Genomic DNA, 17,514 nt, shown 5'->3' with positions numbered 1-17,514 from the left:
GTTTGCCTGGAAATTACCTAATTTCACCATCGTATTTGAACAAGAGTTTTGCAGGATATATTATTCTTGGCTGGCAATTTTTTTCTTTCAAGGTTTTGTATATGTCATCCCATTGCCTTCTTGCCTGCCTGCATGGTTTCTGCCAAATAATCCAAGCTTAGTCTTATTGTTTCTCCTCTGAATGTGACTTTTTGTTTTTCTCGAGCTGCTCTCGGAATTCTTTGTCTTTGGTTTTAACAAGTGTGATTATGATATGCCTTGGTGATGTTCTTTTGGGATCTATCGTATATGGGGTTCGTTGAACTTCTTGGATGGCCAGTTTTTCATCTTTCATGATATTGGGGAGGTTTTCTGTCAGCAATTCTTCAATGATTCTGTCTGTGTTTTCTGTTTTCTCCCCCTGTTCTGGAACTCCGATCACGCTCAGATTTTTGCTTTTGATTGTATGCCACCTAATTCTCATGGTTTCTTCATTTTCCTTTGTTCTTTTTTCTGATTTTTCCTCAAACAAAGTTGTATCCAAGTGCTTGTCTTCAATTTTGCTGATTCTATCTTCCATCATTTCAAACCTGCTCCTCTGCCCTTCTATGACACAGTCCATTTCTGAAATCTTGTTGTTTATCTTTTGGATTCCTAATTGTTGTTTTTGTATGATTTCTAGTTGTGAATTTATTTTAGCATTTTGTTCCTGCATTATTTTCTTGAATTCTTCCATTTTTTGGTCTGTATTTTCCATGAATATGTCTTCCTTTTCCATGAATTTTTCTATTTTTTCCTCATTGTTGTCTGCTTTTTGCTTTAACTCTTGGATAATTCTGACTATTAGAGATTTGAATTCCCTATCAGTTAGTCTAGTGCTTTTTCTTCTACTGGAAAGTCATATGGTGTTTTATTTTGGATACCTACTGGGACCATCCTGCCCTATTTTTGTAAATGTTTTGAGATTGTCTGCTGTCTTCGGGGCATTTCGTGGTTATTTTCCTCATTTATTGATTGTAGAATTGTTTGTTTCATCATGCTTTTTTGGTTTTATTCTGTTATGTCTGAGCAGGTGGGCTGTGTGTTCTTTGTTGTTTGCTCGTCTGTGGGCATGATACTTTTCCCCTCCTTCTCCAGTGGGCAGGGTCAGTCACTCAGGTATGGTACAGCAGGGCAGGTCCAGCTGAAGGGGAGTTGATGGGATGGGTTATTTGTGGTACATACCAGTGCTGACAGTGCAAACAGGGAATTAGTGCAGGGCAGGTTCCCGTAGACTGTGCCTCTGCTGCTTGGGAGTGTGATGTTCAGTGCATGGTGCAGGTAGGCAGGAAGGAGGGGGTAAATAGTGATGTGTGGAGCTAAGATGGGTATGGGGAAGATGAGAGAGGAGAGAGGAACAGGTGCCAAAAACATACACACAAACAAAAAAGAGTGTTAAGGGAGCTTGCTATTGGAGTGGAGAAATGAGAGACTGAGAAGTGGAGAAAAACAAAAATGAAAAAAAAAGAAAAACAAAAAAAAATGAATAAATTGAGAAACTGGAAATGAAGCAAGACAAAAAGCAAATAAGAAAGAGAAGAAAACAAAACAAAGAAACAAAAAAATAAAAAATAAAAAAAATAAAAAAACAAGAAAAAAGAAATGCTCCCAGGGATGTTCCTGTGCTTCTGCGCAGAGTAAGGGAGTAGCTTCCAAGCTGTGTGGTACTGCCCGGCTAGAAGGGGCTCCCAAGCAGTTGTTCTGTCTCTTGCTGGAAGCTCCATGAAGCTGCTTTCTCATACCCCATGTTAGCTGATCTCTGATAGGAGTTCAAGATGGCGGATCTGTGCTGTGGTAGCTGATAGGGGATTTCTGCATGTATCTCTCCTCGCTCTCTGTTCTTGGTCAGTTTCTTATTCCATTTGGTGCTTGGCTGACTTCTTTATCTCTTCATTTGATGCTTAAGGTTTCAGGATTGATGTGTGACTCTGACTTAGTTTTTCTGATCTTTGCTGCGGAGGGACGGTGTGGTGCTTCTGACTATAGCTCCATGTTGCCTGGAAGTCCGCTTGCGAGATTTTAAGACCCTAGATGCCACTCACCAAAGTAGGATGCAGAACATTTTCTTAATAAGCTTTGTTATGCCAATTGACCTAGATGTCCCTGAAATCGTGGTCCCCAGACCCCTACTCCTGCTTCTCTGTCCCTCAAAGTGTTTGATTGTATTCAGGAAACTTCTTAGCTTTGGTTTAGTCCAGATGTGCTGACATCCCCTGTAGTGTGTGCTGTCCTTCCCTTCACCTAAGATAATTCTTGTCTACTATCTAGTTAGTAAATAACCCTCACCCTCCCTCCCCACTCTCCTAACCATCAAAGAATGTTTTCTTCTGTGTTTAAACCTTTTCTTGAGTTCTTATAATAGTGGTCTTACACAATATTTGTCCTTCTGTGACTGACTAAATTCACTCAGCATAATGACTTCCAGCTTCCTCCATGTTAGCAGACAAGTGGTTTGATCATCGTGCTGCCAGGGCTCCTTACCAAAAAAACCCACCAAACCTATTGCCGTCAAGTGGATTCCAACTCATAGCGACCCTATAGGACAGAGTCCAACTGCCCCATAGGGTTTCCAGGGCTGTAAATCTTTACGGAAGCGGACTGCCACATCTTTCTACTGAGGAGCAGCTGATAGGTTCGAATTGCTGACCTTTCAGTTAGCAGCCGAGCGCTTAACTACTGCACCACCAGGGCTCATTCCTGGCCCATTAGTCCAGTACTAATCAGGCTCAACCTCATGTCCTCAGCCTTAGTTTTACTTCCCACCCCACCCCATACCTCCTAGATCCTCTGTTAAACAGAGCGGTCTCCTCACTGACCCCATGGAGCAGTCACACCCATTCTGGACTCTCGCCTTAGACCAGGGTTCCTGCAGCCCTTCCAGTGCCCTCAAGCTCCACCTTCAGCGATGTGAGTCAAGAGGCTTCCAGCCTCAGCTCACCTTTGCCTTCTTTCCTTTGAGCCTTCCCCTGACTGTTTCAGATCTTAACTAATCCCCAAAGACCACAGCCACTCAAACTCCTGGATTTTATAATACCTTGCAATGATTATCAGTTCTTCCTGTGTATTCCTCACCTTACAATTTGGTGGAATTTTTTAGAATAGAGGCCAAACATAGAGCATGGCAATGCCTACCACAATACCGATGGCTCCATAAATGTTTATTTTATTTTATTTATTCACTTATACAACAAACATCTGGTATGCCCCCCTAGATGCCTGGTGCTATGCTGGGTCCTGAGAAACAAAAGTGAAAGTGGTCCTGTTCTTAAGAGGCTCCTCTTCTTTAAAATGTGAGCTGCAGGGGTGGGGAAATGGGATGACAGAAAGGGTTCACCTAACTCATAGCCAGGGTGCCGGTGAAGGCCTTCTAGGAGAGACAATAGTCAAAGCCAACATTTGAAAAATGTGTGAGAGTTTTTGAGTGGAGTGGGGGAGATTGGGAATTGATGTGGCAGGCAAAAGGAGTGCCATATGCAGAGAAGAGAGGAATATTCTTGGAGCTAAGGGGAGGGTAGTGGGGCAGGAGGTAAGGCTGGAGAGGGGTGTAGGGTCAGTTCACAAAAGTACTTTGCAATGCTTGGCTAAGGAGCCTGGCCTAGATCCTGATAACCTAGAGAGCCGTAAAGGCATTTAAACAATAGCCTAGTTAGCTCTTGCTTAGACAGGTCCCTGTGGCAAAAATGAAGAGAGTAAGTAAGAGGAGGAGATACTGGAGATGGCAGAGTAGTTAAGAGGCCCTGGGGGTCATCCAGATAAGCAGTAATAAAGACCAGAACTCCTCTATCTCCTGGGACTGGCCGTGCTGCCTCTTCTCTCACCTGACCTAGTGTCCCTGACTTCAGTAATTTTCCCTGACGATAGGGCTCCTCTCTGTGGTGCACATTCATCTTATCTCCCAACCTGCAACCTTCCTCTAGTAGATGAGAAGCTGGAGCTCCAGCAGAGCCAGGTCCCACTGGGTTCTTGCTAAAGCATCCCTCACCTGGATGATTGGTGTTTGTAGAGGGGTGCGAAGAGGCTGCAGGTTGGCTCTGAAGAATGGGAAGTGGCCATACTGACTCATCAGAAGTCTCAGCGTTCTGTTAAAGTCGAAGGAAGTCCAGTTCCCCGAGATCCTCCAGCCTCCAAGCTGGGAAGAAGAGAGGTAGGGCTCAGCATAGAGGTCTCCATGACCTGTCCCCATGGTGTTTGGATACTGCTTAGATTCTGCAGAGTTAAGCCCTCCAGGCTCCACTTCCAGTCTCTCTTTCTCCTCAGCCAAGGTCTTGATCTGTGGATGGTACTGTCATCTCCATCTCCATCTCCCTCCTACACCTTGGGGATCGCTAGGAAAGGGACCCACCCTCTAGAGAAAAGTGGTAGCCCCGGGCATGCAATGGTCCTATATGCTGTGTGTCTACAGCCCCAGGCCTCACCTCCTCAATAACTTGCCTGAGGGGACCAGCCCCTGCAGCTTCAATGGCATCCATGTCCATGCAGGATCTGTAGAACTGGAAGGCTTTCTCCTCCGCAGAGCCTGGGGGCCAGGGACTCGGGGCCTCTAGAAAGGAAGCAAGAGGGATTGAAGGAGTGGGGCCAATATAGAGCAGACAGAGAGAGTGGGAGACAGGGAGTTTATAGGACAGCAAAGGAAGATCCCCGAGAAAATGGAAGAAGGGGGAGGATTAGAAAATGAGAGGAATTGGAAGATGAGAGGACCGCCCATTTGGAGTGGTCAACTTGACGGAAAAATAAGAGCAGGGAAAAGAAACGTAGAGAAGAAGACAATGCAGAAAGGACATGGAAGAAGAAGGAGGAAATAGGAATAACTTGGGTACGGTGAAAGTGTAGAAATGGAAGACAGGAAGGAGATGAGTGAAGAAATCAGAAAAAAAATCAGGAAACCAAAGAACTTTGATGGACTGGAGAGAGGAACACTTATATGGAAAGGTTTTAAAAAGAGAAGAAATGAGGAGGACTCTTCTACTCCTGATGCTCCTGACCCAGGAAACGAACAAACACATCACAATAACCAGACATATCCATATGAACCACCCGCTGTCTAGTACCTACCATTTCCCCTTCAGCCCCTGCCATCTCTTCATTCTGTTCATAGCAATGGAGTTTGTGTTAAGCATATCTTTTCTTTTTCACTCTGTGCCTTAACTGGAAGCATGGGCCTCCACCGAGGAAGAGCCTATTCCCTACTCTTTACAAAAGGAGGAGGGCAGAGGGATACGTTTATTTCTCCCAAGTTTCAAATGGCACTGTGAGTGCTTTCTCTAGGTCTCCGTACAAAGGAAATTCATGCCTAGCTCATGTTTCCTTATTCCTAAATCCTCATGACCATCCACCAACTTCCTGGGGCCCACTCCTAACCTCCTAGATGACCTACTTCAGTTCCTTCCTTGTATCTTTCTTCTCAGTTCTGTCTTTGACCATTATCTTGCATATTCCAACTTCCATGTGGATGACCCATCTGTGATGCCCTCCTGACATGCCCTCATCCTCAGCATCATTGCTTCCTCCTCTCTTCTCCTCCAGAGCTGCCATCTACTGGAGTCTGCTTTACCTCCAAGGTTTGTAACTTGGTTTTCCTCTTTCTCCAGCATATTCTTTGTGCCCTTATTTTTTCCCTTACCCACCAGTACCTCCAACCATAGAACAACTCCCCCTTACCACTTCTCACCCCACTACTTCCATCCCACCAGCATTCCCAATCATACAACCCGTCACCCCATTTCTTTCAGGTCAGCTTGCATACCTTGGTCTAAGTTTCAGGGGGGAGGTAGGAGATAATTGCAAGCATGGTGAGCTGTGAGGTTGTGGGAGGAAGAGGATGAGGTTGAGAAGGGGGCCTTGGAAGTCAAGGAGGCTCTGAAAGCCAGAGAATGAGAGTGATGGAGAAAAGAAAGTACAAGAGATGTTGAGGAGGTGCTGGTGCGAGAAAACAGGACGCATAGGATAGCAATCGAAAACTTGGGGGAGATAACAGAGAAGATGGAGCTGAGATACAGTCTCAGGTGGAAATAAGGGAGAACTTGGACAGAATGGAAGAGGAAAGAGACTAGGATTCAGTAAAGAAAAGGTGAAGAAAGAAGAGATGGATGAGAGGAGGTGCCTGTGGTAAAAGGGAGCAAAGCAGTCTGAGAAGAAAACCAGGAAGTTGTTTTCTGAGGAGCCCAAGGGATGGGGGTGGGGGTCAGCTCTCCACACCACACAGGCTGGGGCAGTCCTGACAGTTATAGGCTCCAAGTCTCCTCCTTCTTCCTGATTTCCTCACCCAAAATTCTCCGGAGTCGGCCCTTGTTCTCCTCTTCAAGAGCCTGAAAAGAATTCCTGGTCCTGTTGGCATTCCCACAGACAAAGCTGAAGAAGTCAGAGCAGGGGGCCACACTGGTGTTTCCTGAGGCTAGGTACCTATCCAGGAGGTCCAGACACACTGGGGTCTCACAGGAGAGCACATCTGGGGCAGAAAAGAGAGAGAGGAGTGGGCGCCCCCAGGAGCCAGGTCAGGGACTGCGGGTAAGGCAGCCAGGAGAGAGAGCTATGTCAGGAAATGTCTGATGGTGGCCGTATGGCCAGATGGGATTCAGAGAGGATGGAGGAGGGATCAAAGTGGCCTTGTGGCATCTGTGAGGAATGAGAGGGTCAAGGTGGTGAGGGGCTAATGTATCCATGGACCAGGGTGCATGACTGAGGGAGGGGACTGGCAAGGGGTCCCGGGACCATGCTTACAAGGGCCAGAGTTCTGGAAGATGTAGACACAAAGCACAGAAAAGCCAACCAGCAGGCCAAGAAGCAGGAGTACCATCAGCACCCACTGGGTCCAGGTCCGTGGGAAGCTCCTTGCTGTGGGCAGCCCCTCCTCAAGAGGCCCCTGTGGGGACAGGAGGGGACATGGTGGGGGGAGAGAGGGGGAGTGCATACATCAGGGAGTGTGAGGGCCTCTGTACAGAGATGCTGCTCCTTGTCCCCTCGAGCCTGGGGACAAGGAGGACTGGCATGGGTAAGGACTAGTAGGCAGTTAGAGGGTGGGTGTTGTGGGCCAGCAGAGCTGGAGGTGACAGCATGGCTGTACCCCAGCTCTAGCACGTGTTGGGGGGTCACTTACCTCCTGGGGTGACCCCATCCCAAGGCTAGGCTCAGCCCCCTGGGTAGTCTTCACTTCCTGAGCTGAGTTGGGGGAGAGAGAGAGAAGCTGGCTCAGGAAAGGGCACATTGAAGGGGCTGACACCTCTCCCTGCCTCCTGCCCCCACATCTATTTTCACCTGTGTCTTTATCCCAGACAGACTTTAAAATGCACCTCCTCCACCCTGCACCATTGCACCCCCTCATCACCTCCCTCCTTTCTCCTTCCCCCAAAACTCACATTCCTCAGTTCCAGTGGGGGCAGGGTGCCCCCACCCACAGCCCCCACCCCAACATCACCCACAGCCTCCACCCCAACATCACCCATAGCCCCCACCCCAACATCACCCACAGCCTCCACCCCAACATCATCCACAGCCACCACACCACCCACAGCCCCCACCCCACCATCACCCACAGTTCTTACCCCAACATCAATCATTGCCCCCACCCCACCCACAGCCCCCACCCCAACATCACCCACAGCCTCCACCCCAACATGACACATAGCCACCACTCCAACAACAGCCACAGCCTCCACGACAACGTCATCCACAGCCCCCACCCCCAGTCTCCCATCCCCACCCCACCCACAGTACCCCCACGCCCCACCTTAGGTACCTGACCCCAAAGGGAATTGTTTTCTGCTGGGGCCTTGCTGGCTGTCTGTTGTCTGTCTGCCGGCTGTCTGTCTGTCAGCCGTCTTTCTGTCTCTCTCCTGTCCCTCTGGCTTCATCCAGCTCTTCCTCCTGGAATCTCCCTTGTTCTGCCCCAGGAGGTGTCCTCCCTCCTGCTGCAGCCGCCCCGCCATCTTGGAGAAGGGGCACGTCTGCCCCCAGACACACACATACTCTTGTGTCCGGGTGGAGCCGTTATCACTCGGGGGACACGGTGACCCCTCCTGCTTTATCTCTGCTGTCAGGACGGCAGGGAGGGCCTGCTCCCAGACTCTGCTCAGGGAGTCTTTATTTCTGGGAGACTCTTCTTCCTTCCTTCTGTGGGAGAGAGCTCTTGGACCCCTCAATTCTAGGGCACAGACGTGTTGAGGAAGGAAACAGGCTGACACTGTTAAAAGAGAAAGCAGAGAGCTTGTTGACGGAGATGGTAAGCCACTCGAACAGGGCAACACAGGCTGATACAAGAACACACAGTGCTCCAGCTCACTGGGAAAGAGGTGAGACCTCTATACGGTAAAGTGCGGAAGGAGTGAATAGGAAAAGGCAAGTAAAATGAGCAAGGGGTACATGACTATGGTCACAAGGTGGGCACATGACTCAAGTCACAAAGGGATTGTTTAACCACAATCTTTCTTCACATCAACAGCTTCTATTTTGATGTACAGTAGGCTCCCCACCCCCCTTATCTGAGGTTTCACTTTCTGAGGTTTCAGTTACCCATGGTCAACTGTGGTCTGAAACTGTTAACTGAGTACATACCATGATAAAATCTCGCTCTATCCCACTCCGTCATTCACATAATTTTTATTATAGTATAAAGACTCATTAACAACTTTTGGTATGCAAATGACACAACCTTGTTTACTGAAAGTGAAGATCAAAGACTACAGACTTCAGTATAGATTACACCTCAACACAAAGAAAACAAAAAGACCCACATCATGATAAACGGAGAAAGGATTGAAGTTGTCAAGGATTTCATTTTACCTGGATCTTCAATCAACACCCACGGAAGCAGCAGTCGAGAAATCAAATGATGCATTGCATTGGGCAAATCTGCTACAAAAGATCTCTTTAAAATGGTAAAAAGCAAAGATGGCACTTTAAGGACTAAGGTGCACCTGACCCAAGCCTTATATGCATGGGAAAGCTGGACAATGAATAAGGAAGACCAAAGAAGAATTGATGCCTTTGAATTGTGGTGTTGGTGAAGAATATTGAATATACCATGGACTTCCAGAAGAATGAACAAATCTGTCTTGGAAGAATTACAGCCAGAATGCTCCTTAGAAGTGAGGATGGTGAGGCTTTGTCTCATATGCTTTGGGCATGTTATCAGGAGGCACCAGTCCCTGGAGAAGGACATCATGCTTGGTAAAGTAGAGGGTCATCGAAAAAGAGGAAGACCCTCCAAGTGATAGATTGACACAGTGGCTGCAACAATGGGCTCAAGCATAACAATCGTGAGGATGGTGCAGGACCGTGCAGTGTTTTTTTCTGCTGTACATAGGGTCGCTATGAGTTGGAACAACAACAATGTTGTAATTGTTCTATTTTATTATTAGTTATTGTTAATCTCTTACTGTGCCTAATTTATAAACTTTATCATAGGAATGTATACATAGTGTGTAGACATATGCATATTTGTGGTTTTAGGCATCCACGGAGATCTTGGAACGTATCCCCCATGGATAAGGGGGGACTATTGTACATGGGTCTAGGGGTTACAGAGGAGTTAAAAGACAATCACAAGTTAATCTATTTCTCAACATAGGCTTTCTGTAATAAGCTTCGAAAACATTCTTGCCACATTCTTGACCCCCAACCTTATTGTGTTACAAGCAGTTAAACTTTTACAGGTAACTAAACTGTCTTTTCAGAAAAGCAGAAGTGGAGACTTAGGATGATCCAAAATGGAGTTAGGTTAACAACATGGAGCTTGATTCACAGCGGGGTTAGCTATCCTGTTCCAGGCAAGCGCCTGGATTTTGGAAGACTCTTTACACAGACCTCTCACCCAGGAGGCCTCATGTGCCCACCACTCCCACCCCCCGGCACATTCACTGGCTCCGTAGTGGCTCTGCTGGTGGGGGCCGAACAGTGCAGTGACAAGACCCCACACCAGGAGACCCTAGCCTACTAATGCTATGCTATGACAGCCAGCACGTCAGAGAGCATGCTCTGTGGTGGAGAACAAGGCTAACACTTGCCTCTGGCAACCTCACGGGTCACTCTCCAAGAGCGATGGGGACCATGGTGGCTCTGTCTTTCACTCTGCATCTGGTGCACTGGGACAGGTGCCTGCACTTCCCCACCCCTGCAGGCTCCTGGGGGCGGGCATGGAGCCCCTTTGCCTTCACCCACGCAGCGTGCTCCTTAAGTGTTAGTAGGGGTGAGTGAGTTCTGAGCCAGACCTCTCATCATCACACAGCCTCCCTGTGGTCTCAGCTCTGACCCTGTTCCCTCCCCAGGCAAAGGGATGGGCCACCACAGCCGTGGTCACTTGAGCACCTGCTATAGCCACGACTCGGTTGCTGGGCTGGGCATGTGGGAAGGAGGGCTGCAGGGTTGCAGAGGGTGTAGACTGGGGCCACAGTGTGGAGTATTCTGGAAGTCATGAAGAAAAGCAAGGACTCCAGGCATCAGAAAGGAAGGCATGGACTGTCCTGAGGAAGGCTCTGTGTGATGAAAAAGATGTCCAGGAAAGGCTGGGCTGTGCTGTTGTCTATTCTGACTGGGTGAAGACTGGAGGCAGAGCGGCTAGCTCAGGTGCAGATGGATGAAGTGAGGACCGGCCCAGGGCGATGGCAGAGGGGAGGGACATACGAGGAAAGAAACAAACATTCTGTAGGAGGAAATAAAGTCACAGTAATTGAACAGGAGTACAACGGAGTTGGGGGTGAGCTCCAGGCATTCCTTCTGGATGACTGAGGGTGGTGGTGAACCTGATAGGAACGGTGGTGCTTTGGGTAGGGGGGGAGCAAGACGATGATTCGTGATGTTAGAGATTTGGGGTCTGTCGGGATGTATATAGACTGTCCCTCCCCTGCCTGCCCCCTCCCTGAAAGCCCAGCACTCAGCATGTCAACACTCTGCCTTCACAAACACCCCTTCCCACCTCTCTTCTATCAACCAAACCCCCTGGCTGATGTCCTTCTAGGAAAACAACAAGGACAAATCAGATTAGATAAGAGCGAGATGAGGCAGAGTGCCCTGTCCCTGTGACCAGCCACTGTAGCTTGGCTGTGTCCCTGTCCCTGCCAGGGAGCTGAGCCAGTCACAGAACAATGGTGTGAGCCCACTATTCCCCACTGCCCCTCAAAACAAAGTAACTTCAGGATCGGAGCCCTCTCATCTCCCATTCCCAACTCTGCCACCCCTAGCCCAGCCACACCTCTGGGGGACTGAGGTCACCCCTCAGCTGTGAGCAGTCGGGGACTCCTGCTGAGCAGATGCCACACTGCCCTGCAGACTCACCTCCTGGCCACTGCATTGTTCTCCCCAGTCTGTCCTCAATCCAGGATCTTTGGTTTGACTCCATAATAATACCAGAATGACAACAATCATAATAATATCTACTTTTTACTGAGCACTTCCTATATTCCAGGGACTGCAATGACTGCTTTGCTTATGTATCTCTTTCCATTCAGTCTTCATGATAATTCTATGGATGCAGGAAGATAAGAGTTATAATTTCCCCCATCTTACAGATGAGAAAACTGAGATGCATGGAGATACAGTAAAGTTATAAAGTCATTAAATGTCAGAGCTGGGAATTCATACCTGGTTTAAGATTTAGCCATTGAGCCTCTCAGTCATTAAAAAACAAACAAAAAAAACCTATTGCTGTGGAGTCAATTTTGATTCATGGTGACCCCACGTACTACAGAGTAGAACTTCTCCATAGGATTTTCTTGGCTATAATCTTATGGAAGCAGATCTTCAGGCCTTTCTTCCAAGGCATCTTTGTTGTGGTTTGAACCACCAACCTTTAGGTTAGTAGTTGGGTATAAACCATTCACTTGATGCTTAAGAGCTCGGCTGCGAACCAAATGGTCGGCGGTTCAAACCCACCAGTGGCTCCACAGGAGAAAAGTCCTGGCGATCTGCTCCCGTAAAGATTACAGCCTAGGAAACCCTATAGGGCAGTTCTACTTTGTCACGTGGGGTTGCTATGAGTTAGAATCACCTCAATGACACACAACAACCACAACTTTCTAGTCAAAATCTCCTGTTGTCTAAATTCACCTTTTCTAAAAAAATTTATCCTGTTGCTGCTGAGAACATACAGCAAATTCAACCACTTCTACATGTATAATTCAGTGACATTGATTACATTCTTCGAGTTGTACAACTATTCTCACCCTCCTTCTCTGAGGGGTTCCTCCCCATTAAGATAATCTCACCGCCCCGTGAGGTTCCTAGCTAATCTTTTGAGTTGCTATTGTCGATTTGATCCCGTATAAATAGTTCTTAAGACAGCGTAATGCTCAAGACAGACATTCTTTACTAGTTAAGCTAAATTATTGTTTGGTTTTAAGAAGACTTCAGTGGATATTTTTGATTTAAGGTTTAAAGATTATCTCAGGGTTTCATCCAGCCTCTATGGCTCCATAAAGTCTGGATTCCATGAGAATTTGAAATTCTGTTCTGCACTTCCCCTTCTGATCAGGATTCTTCTATACAATCTTTGACTGAAATGTTTAGTAATGGTAGCCGGGTACCATACTCTTCTTCTGGTCTTGTGGCAAAGGAGGCAGTTGTTCATGGAGGCAATTAGCCACATATTTCATATCCTCCTCCTATTCGTCACTCTCCTTCTTCTGTTGCTCCAGGCGAATAGAGACCAATTGTCTTGCCTTGGGTGGCTGCTTGTAAGCTTTTAAGACCCCAGGCACTACGCAACGAACTAGGAGGTAGAAGCACTAAACATGTTATTAGGCTAATTAACTGGGATTCCTATGAAATCATGACCCTAAACCTCCAAACCAAGGAACCAAATCCCATGAGGTTTTTGGTTGTGCACAAGCAGATGGAAACAACCCAAATGCCCATCAGCAGAGGAATGGATAAACAAAATGTGATACATACGTACAATGGAATACTACTCAGCCAGTAGGGAAACTGAAACCTATTTTTTTTTTATTGTGCTTTAGATGAAAGTTTACAGAGCAAGTTAGTTTCTCATTAGACAATTAATACACATATTGTTTTTTGACATTGGTTGCCAACCCTGTGACTTGTCAACACTCTCCCCTTCTCGACCTTGAGTTCCCCATTTCCATTGGTCCAGCTTTCCAGTCCCTTCCTGCCTTCTTGTCCTTGCGCCTGGGTTGGTGTGACCATTTAATCTCATGTACATTGTTCAGCTGTGTGTGCTATTGTTTTATGGGCCTGTCCAATCTTTCCCTGAAGGGTTAACCTCAGGACTGACTTCAGTACTGAGTTAAAAGGGTGTCCAGGGGCCATATTCTCAAGGTTTCTCCAGTCTGTGTCAGACCAGTAAGTCTGTCTTTTTTTTTTTTTAATTTTCTAAATTGTACTTTAGATGAAGGTTTACAGAGCAAATTAGTTTCTCATTAAACAATTAACACACATATTGTTTTTGACTTTGGTTGCCAACCCCCAGACATGTCAAACTCTCCCCTTCTTGACCTTGGGTCCCCCATTACCAGCTTTCCTGTCCCCTCCTGCCTTCTCGTCCTTGCCCCTGGGTGGTGTGACCATTTAGTCACATTTTGTTTTATGGACCTGTCTAAGCTTTGGCTGAAGGGTGAACCTTGGGAGTGACTTCATTACTGAGCTAAAAGGGTGTCCAGGGGCCATACTCTTGGGGTTTCTCCAGTCTCTGTCAGGCCAGTAAGTCTGGTCTTTTTTTGTGAGTTAGAATTTTGTTCTACATTTTTCTCCAGCTCTGTCTGAGACCCTCTATTGTGATTCCTGTCAGAGCAGTCGGTGGTGGTAGCTAGGCCCCATCTGGTTGTGCTGGACTCAGCCTGGTGGAGACCATGGTAGGTGTAGTCCATTAGTCCTTTGGGCTAATCTTATCCCTTTTTCTTTGGTTTTCTTCATTCTCCCTTGTTCCAAATGGGATGAGACCAGTGGAGTATCTTAGATGGCTGCTCACAAGCTTTTAAGACCCCAGATACTACTCACCATGGTAGAATGTAGAACATTTTCTTTATAAACTATGTTATACCAATTGAGCTAGATGTTCCCCAAGACCATGGTCCTCACAGCCCTCAGCCCAGTAATTTGATTCCCTCAGGGAGTTTGGTGTGTCTATGAAGCTTCCATGACCTTGCCTTGTACAAGTTGTGCTGGCTTCCCCAGTATTGTGTACTATCTTACCCTTCACCAAAGTTACCACTTATCTATTGTTTATTAGTGTTTTACCTTCCATCCCCCACCCTCATAACCATCAAAGATTGTTTCTATTTGTGTGTAAATTCTTTTGCGAGTTTTTATAGTAGTGGTCTTATACAATATTTGTCTTTTGTGATTGACTTATTTCACTCAGCATAAAGCCCTGCAGATTCATCCATGTTGTGAGATACTTCGAAGATTCATCAGTGTTCTTTATCTTTACATAGTCCTCCATTGTGTTTACGCACCATAGTTTGTTTACCCATTCATCTGTTGATGAGCACTGAGGTTGTTTCCATCTTTTCGCCATTGTGAACAAAGCTGCAATGAACATGGGTGTGCGTATGCCTATTCATGTGATGGCTCTTATTTCTCTAGGGTATAGTCCTAGGAGTGGGATAGCTGGATCGTATGGTACTTCTATTTCTAGCTTTTTAAGGAAGTGCCATACCATTTTCCAAAATGGTTGTACCATTTTACATTCCCACCAGCAGTGCATAAGAGTTACAATCTCCCCACAGCCTCTCCAACATTTGTTATTTCCAGTTTTTTTGATTGGTGCCAGTAAGGGAGTATCTCATTGTGGTTTTGGTTTGAATTTCTCTAATGGCTAGTGATTGAGAACATTTCTGCATATGTCTGTTAGCTGCTTGAATATCTTCTTTGGTAAAGTGTCTGTTCATATTCTTTGCCCATTTTTAAATTAGATTGTTTGTCTTTTTGTTGTAGAGATGTTGGATTTTCTGTAGATTTTAGAGATTAGACCTTTGTCGGATTTGTCTAGGCAAAATTTTTTTCCCATTCTGTAGATTCTCTTTTTACTCTTTGGCTGAAGTCTTTTGATGAGCATAAATGTTTAATTTTTAGAAGATCCTGGTTATCTAGCTTATCTTCTGGTTTTTATGTATTGTTAATTATGGTTTGTATTCTGTTCATGCCATGTATTAGGGCCTCTAGCATTGACCCCAGTTTTTCTTCTATGATCTTTATAGTTTTTGGTTTATATTTAAATCTTTGATCCATTTAGAGTTAGTTTTTGTGTATGGTGTGAGATATGGGTCCTGTTTCATTGTTTTGCAGATGCACATGTAGTTTTACCAGCACCCTTTGTTAAAAAGATGATTTTTCCCCCATTTGATGGACTTTGGGCCTTTGTCAAAGATCAGTGATCATATGTGGATGGATTTACATCTGGGTTCTCATTTCTGTTCCATTGGCCAGCGTGTCTGTTGTTGTACCAGTACCAGGCTGTTTTGACTATCGTAGCTGTATAGTAGTTTCTGAGGTCACATAGTGTGAGTCCTTCTACTATATTCTTTTTCAATAGTGATTTATTTATCTGGGGCCTCTTCCCTTTCCATATAAAGTTAATGATTAGTTTTTCCATCTCTTTAAAGAATTTTGTTGGTGTTTGGATTGAGATTGCATTGTATTTGTAGATTGCCTTGGGTAGAATTGACATTTTCACAATGTTAAGTCTACCCACCCATGAGCATGGTATGCTTTTCCATTTATGTAGGTCTCTTTTGGTTTCTTGCAGTAGTTTTTTGTAGTTTTCTTTGTACAGATCTTTTACATCTCTGGTTGGATTTATTCCTTCAGTATTTTACTTTTTTAGGGATTATTATAAATAGTGTTGTTTTCCTGATTTCCTTTTCATAGTTCTCTTTATTGGTGTGTGGGAATACAACTGATTTTTGTATGTTTATATTGTATCCTGCTACTCTGCCAAATCTTAGTTCTAGCAGTTTTCTCATGGAGTCTTTTGGGTTTTCTATGTATAGTATCATATCGTCCACAAATAGGGACAGTTTTACTTCTTCCTTACCAATTTGGATGCTCTTTATTTCTTTTTCTTGCCTTATTGCTCTAGCTAGGACTTCCAGCACAATGTTAAATAGAAGCAATGATAAAGGGCATCCTTGTCTTGTTCTTGTTCTCAAGGAGAATGTTTCCAGCCTCTCTCCATTAAGAATGATGTTGACTGTTGGTTTTGTATAGATGCCCATTATTATGTTGAGAAATGTCCCTTCTATACCTATTTTATTGAGAGTTTTTATCAGGAATGGGTGTTGGACTTTGTTAAATGCCTTTTATGAGTTGACTGAGATGACCATGTGATTTTTTTCTTCCGTTTTATTTAAGTGGTCGATTCCATATATTGATTTTATAATGTTGAACCATCCTTGGATACCTGGTATGAATCCCACTTGGTCATGGTGTATTATTATTTTGATATGATGCTGAATTCTATTGGCTAGAATTTGTTGAGAATTTTGCATCTATATTCATGAGAGATATTAGTCTGTAATTCTCTTTTTTTGTGGTGTCTTTGCCTGGTTTTGGTATCAGGGTTATGCTGAAGTATCCATTCCATTTCATTGTTCTGAAATAGTTTGAGTAGTACTGGTGTAAGCTCTTCTCTGAATGTTTGGTAGAATTCTCCAGTGAAGCCATCTGGGCCAGGCCTTTTTTGTTGTTGGGAGTTTTTTTTTTTTTTTAAATTATCTTTTCAATCTCTTCTCTTGTTATGGGTCTGTTCAGATTTTCAACTTCAGTTTGTGTTAGTTTGGATAGGCAGTGTGTTTCTAGAAATTTGTCCATTTCTCTAGGTTTTCAAATGCTTTGGAGTATAGATTTTCATAGCACTGTGTTTTGATCCTTCTTATTTGGTTGGGTCTGTTGTAATCTCCATTTCATTTCTTATTTGGGTTATTTGCATCCTCCCCTGTTTTCCTTTTGTCACTGTGGCCAATGGTTTGTTGATTTTGTTGATCCTTTCAAAGAATCAACTTTTGGTTTTGTCGATTCTTTCTGTTGTTTTTTCTATTCTCTATTTCATTTTTTTCTGCTCTGGTTTGTATTATTTCCTTTCTTCTGGTGGCTGTAGACTTCATTTGCTGTCCTCCTTCTATTTGTTCGAGTTGTATAGGTTATGTTTTGATTTTATCCTTTTCTTCTTTTTTGATATGTTCATCTATTGCTATAAATTGACTTCTGAACATTGTCTTTGCTGTGTCCCAAAGGTTTTGGTATGATGTGTTTTCATTCTTATTTGGTTCTAGGAAATTTGTATTCCATCTTTGATTTCTTCTATTACTCAGTGGTTTTTAGGCAGGCTGTTATTCAGTTTCCATGTATTTGATTTTTTTCCTTGATCTTCCTGTTATTAATTTCTACTTTGATGGCATTGTGGTCAGAGAAGATACTTTGTATTATCTCAGTGTTTTGGATTTTGTTGAGGGTTGCTTTGTGGCCTAAGGTGTGGTCTATTCTTGAGAACATTCCATGTGAATTGGAAAGAATGTGTACTTTGCTGCTGTTGGGTGGAGTGTTCTATAT

General features: G+C 44.9%; 1 protein-coding gene across 1 annotated transcript in view; it reads right to left on the bottom strand.

The window, feature by feature from the left end:
- Window positions 1-6,925, bottom strand: part of KEL (Kell metallo-endopeptidase (Kell blood group)) — a 28,767-nt gene extending 21,842 nt beyond the window's left edge. Inside the window, exons 1-4 of the mRNA XM_023736853.1 lie at window positions 6,736-6,925; window positions 6,281-6,463; window positions 4,434-4,558; window positions 4,001-4,147 (exon numbers count right to left, since the gene is read on the bottom strand). Of these exons, the coding sequence (XP_023592621.1) occupies window positions 4,001-4,147; window positions 4,434-4,558; window positions 6,281-6,463; window positions 6,736-6,925 (645 nt within the window). The remainder of the gene's footprint in view (window positions 1-4,000; window positions 4,148-4,433; window positions 4,559-6,280; window positions 6,464-6,735) is intronic.
- Window positions 6,926-17,514: the final 10,589 nt, after the last annotated feature.

This window comes from Trichechus manatus, unplaced genomic scaffold (assembly GCF_000243295.1).
Source record: "Trichechus manatus latirostris isolate Lorelei unplaced genomic scaffold, TriManLat1.0 scaffold00093, whole genome shotgun sequence".
NCBI lineage: Eukaryota > Metazoa > Chordata > Mammalia > Sirenia > Trichechidae > Trichechus > Trichechus manatus.
Note: the sequence above shows the minus strand (reverse complement) of the source record. Positions and strands in the feature narration are given on the sequence as shown.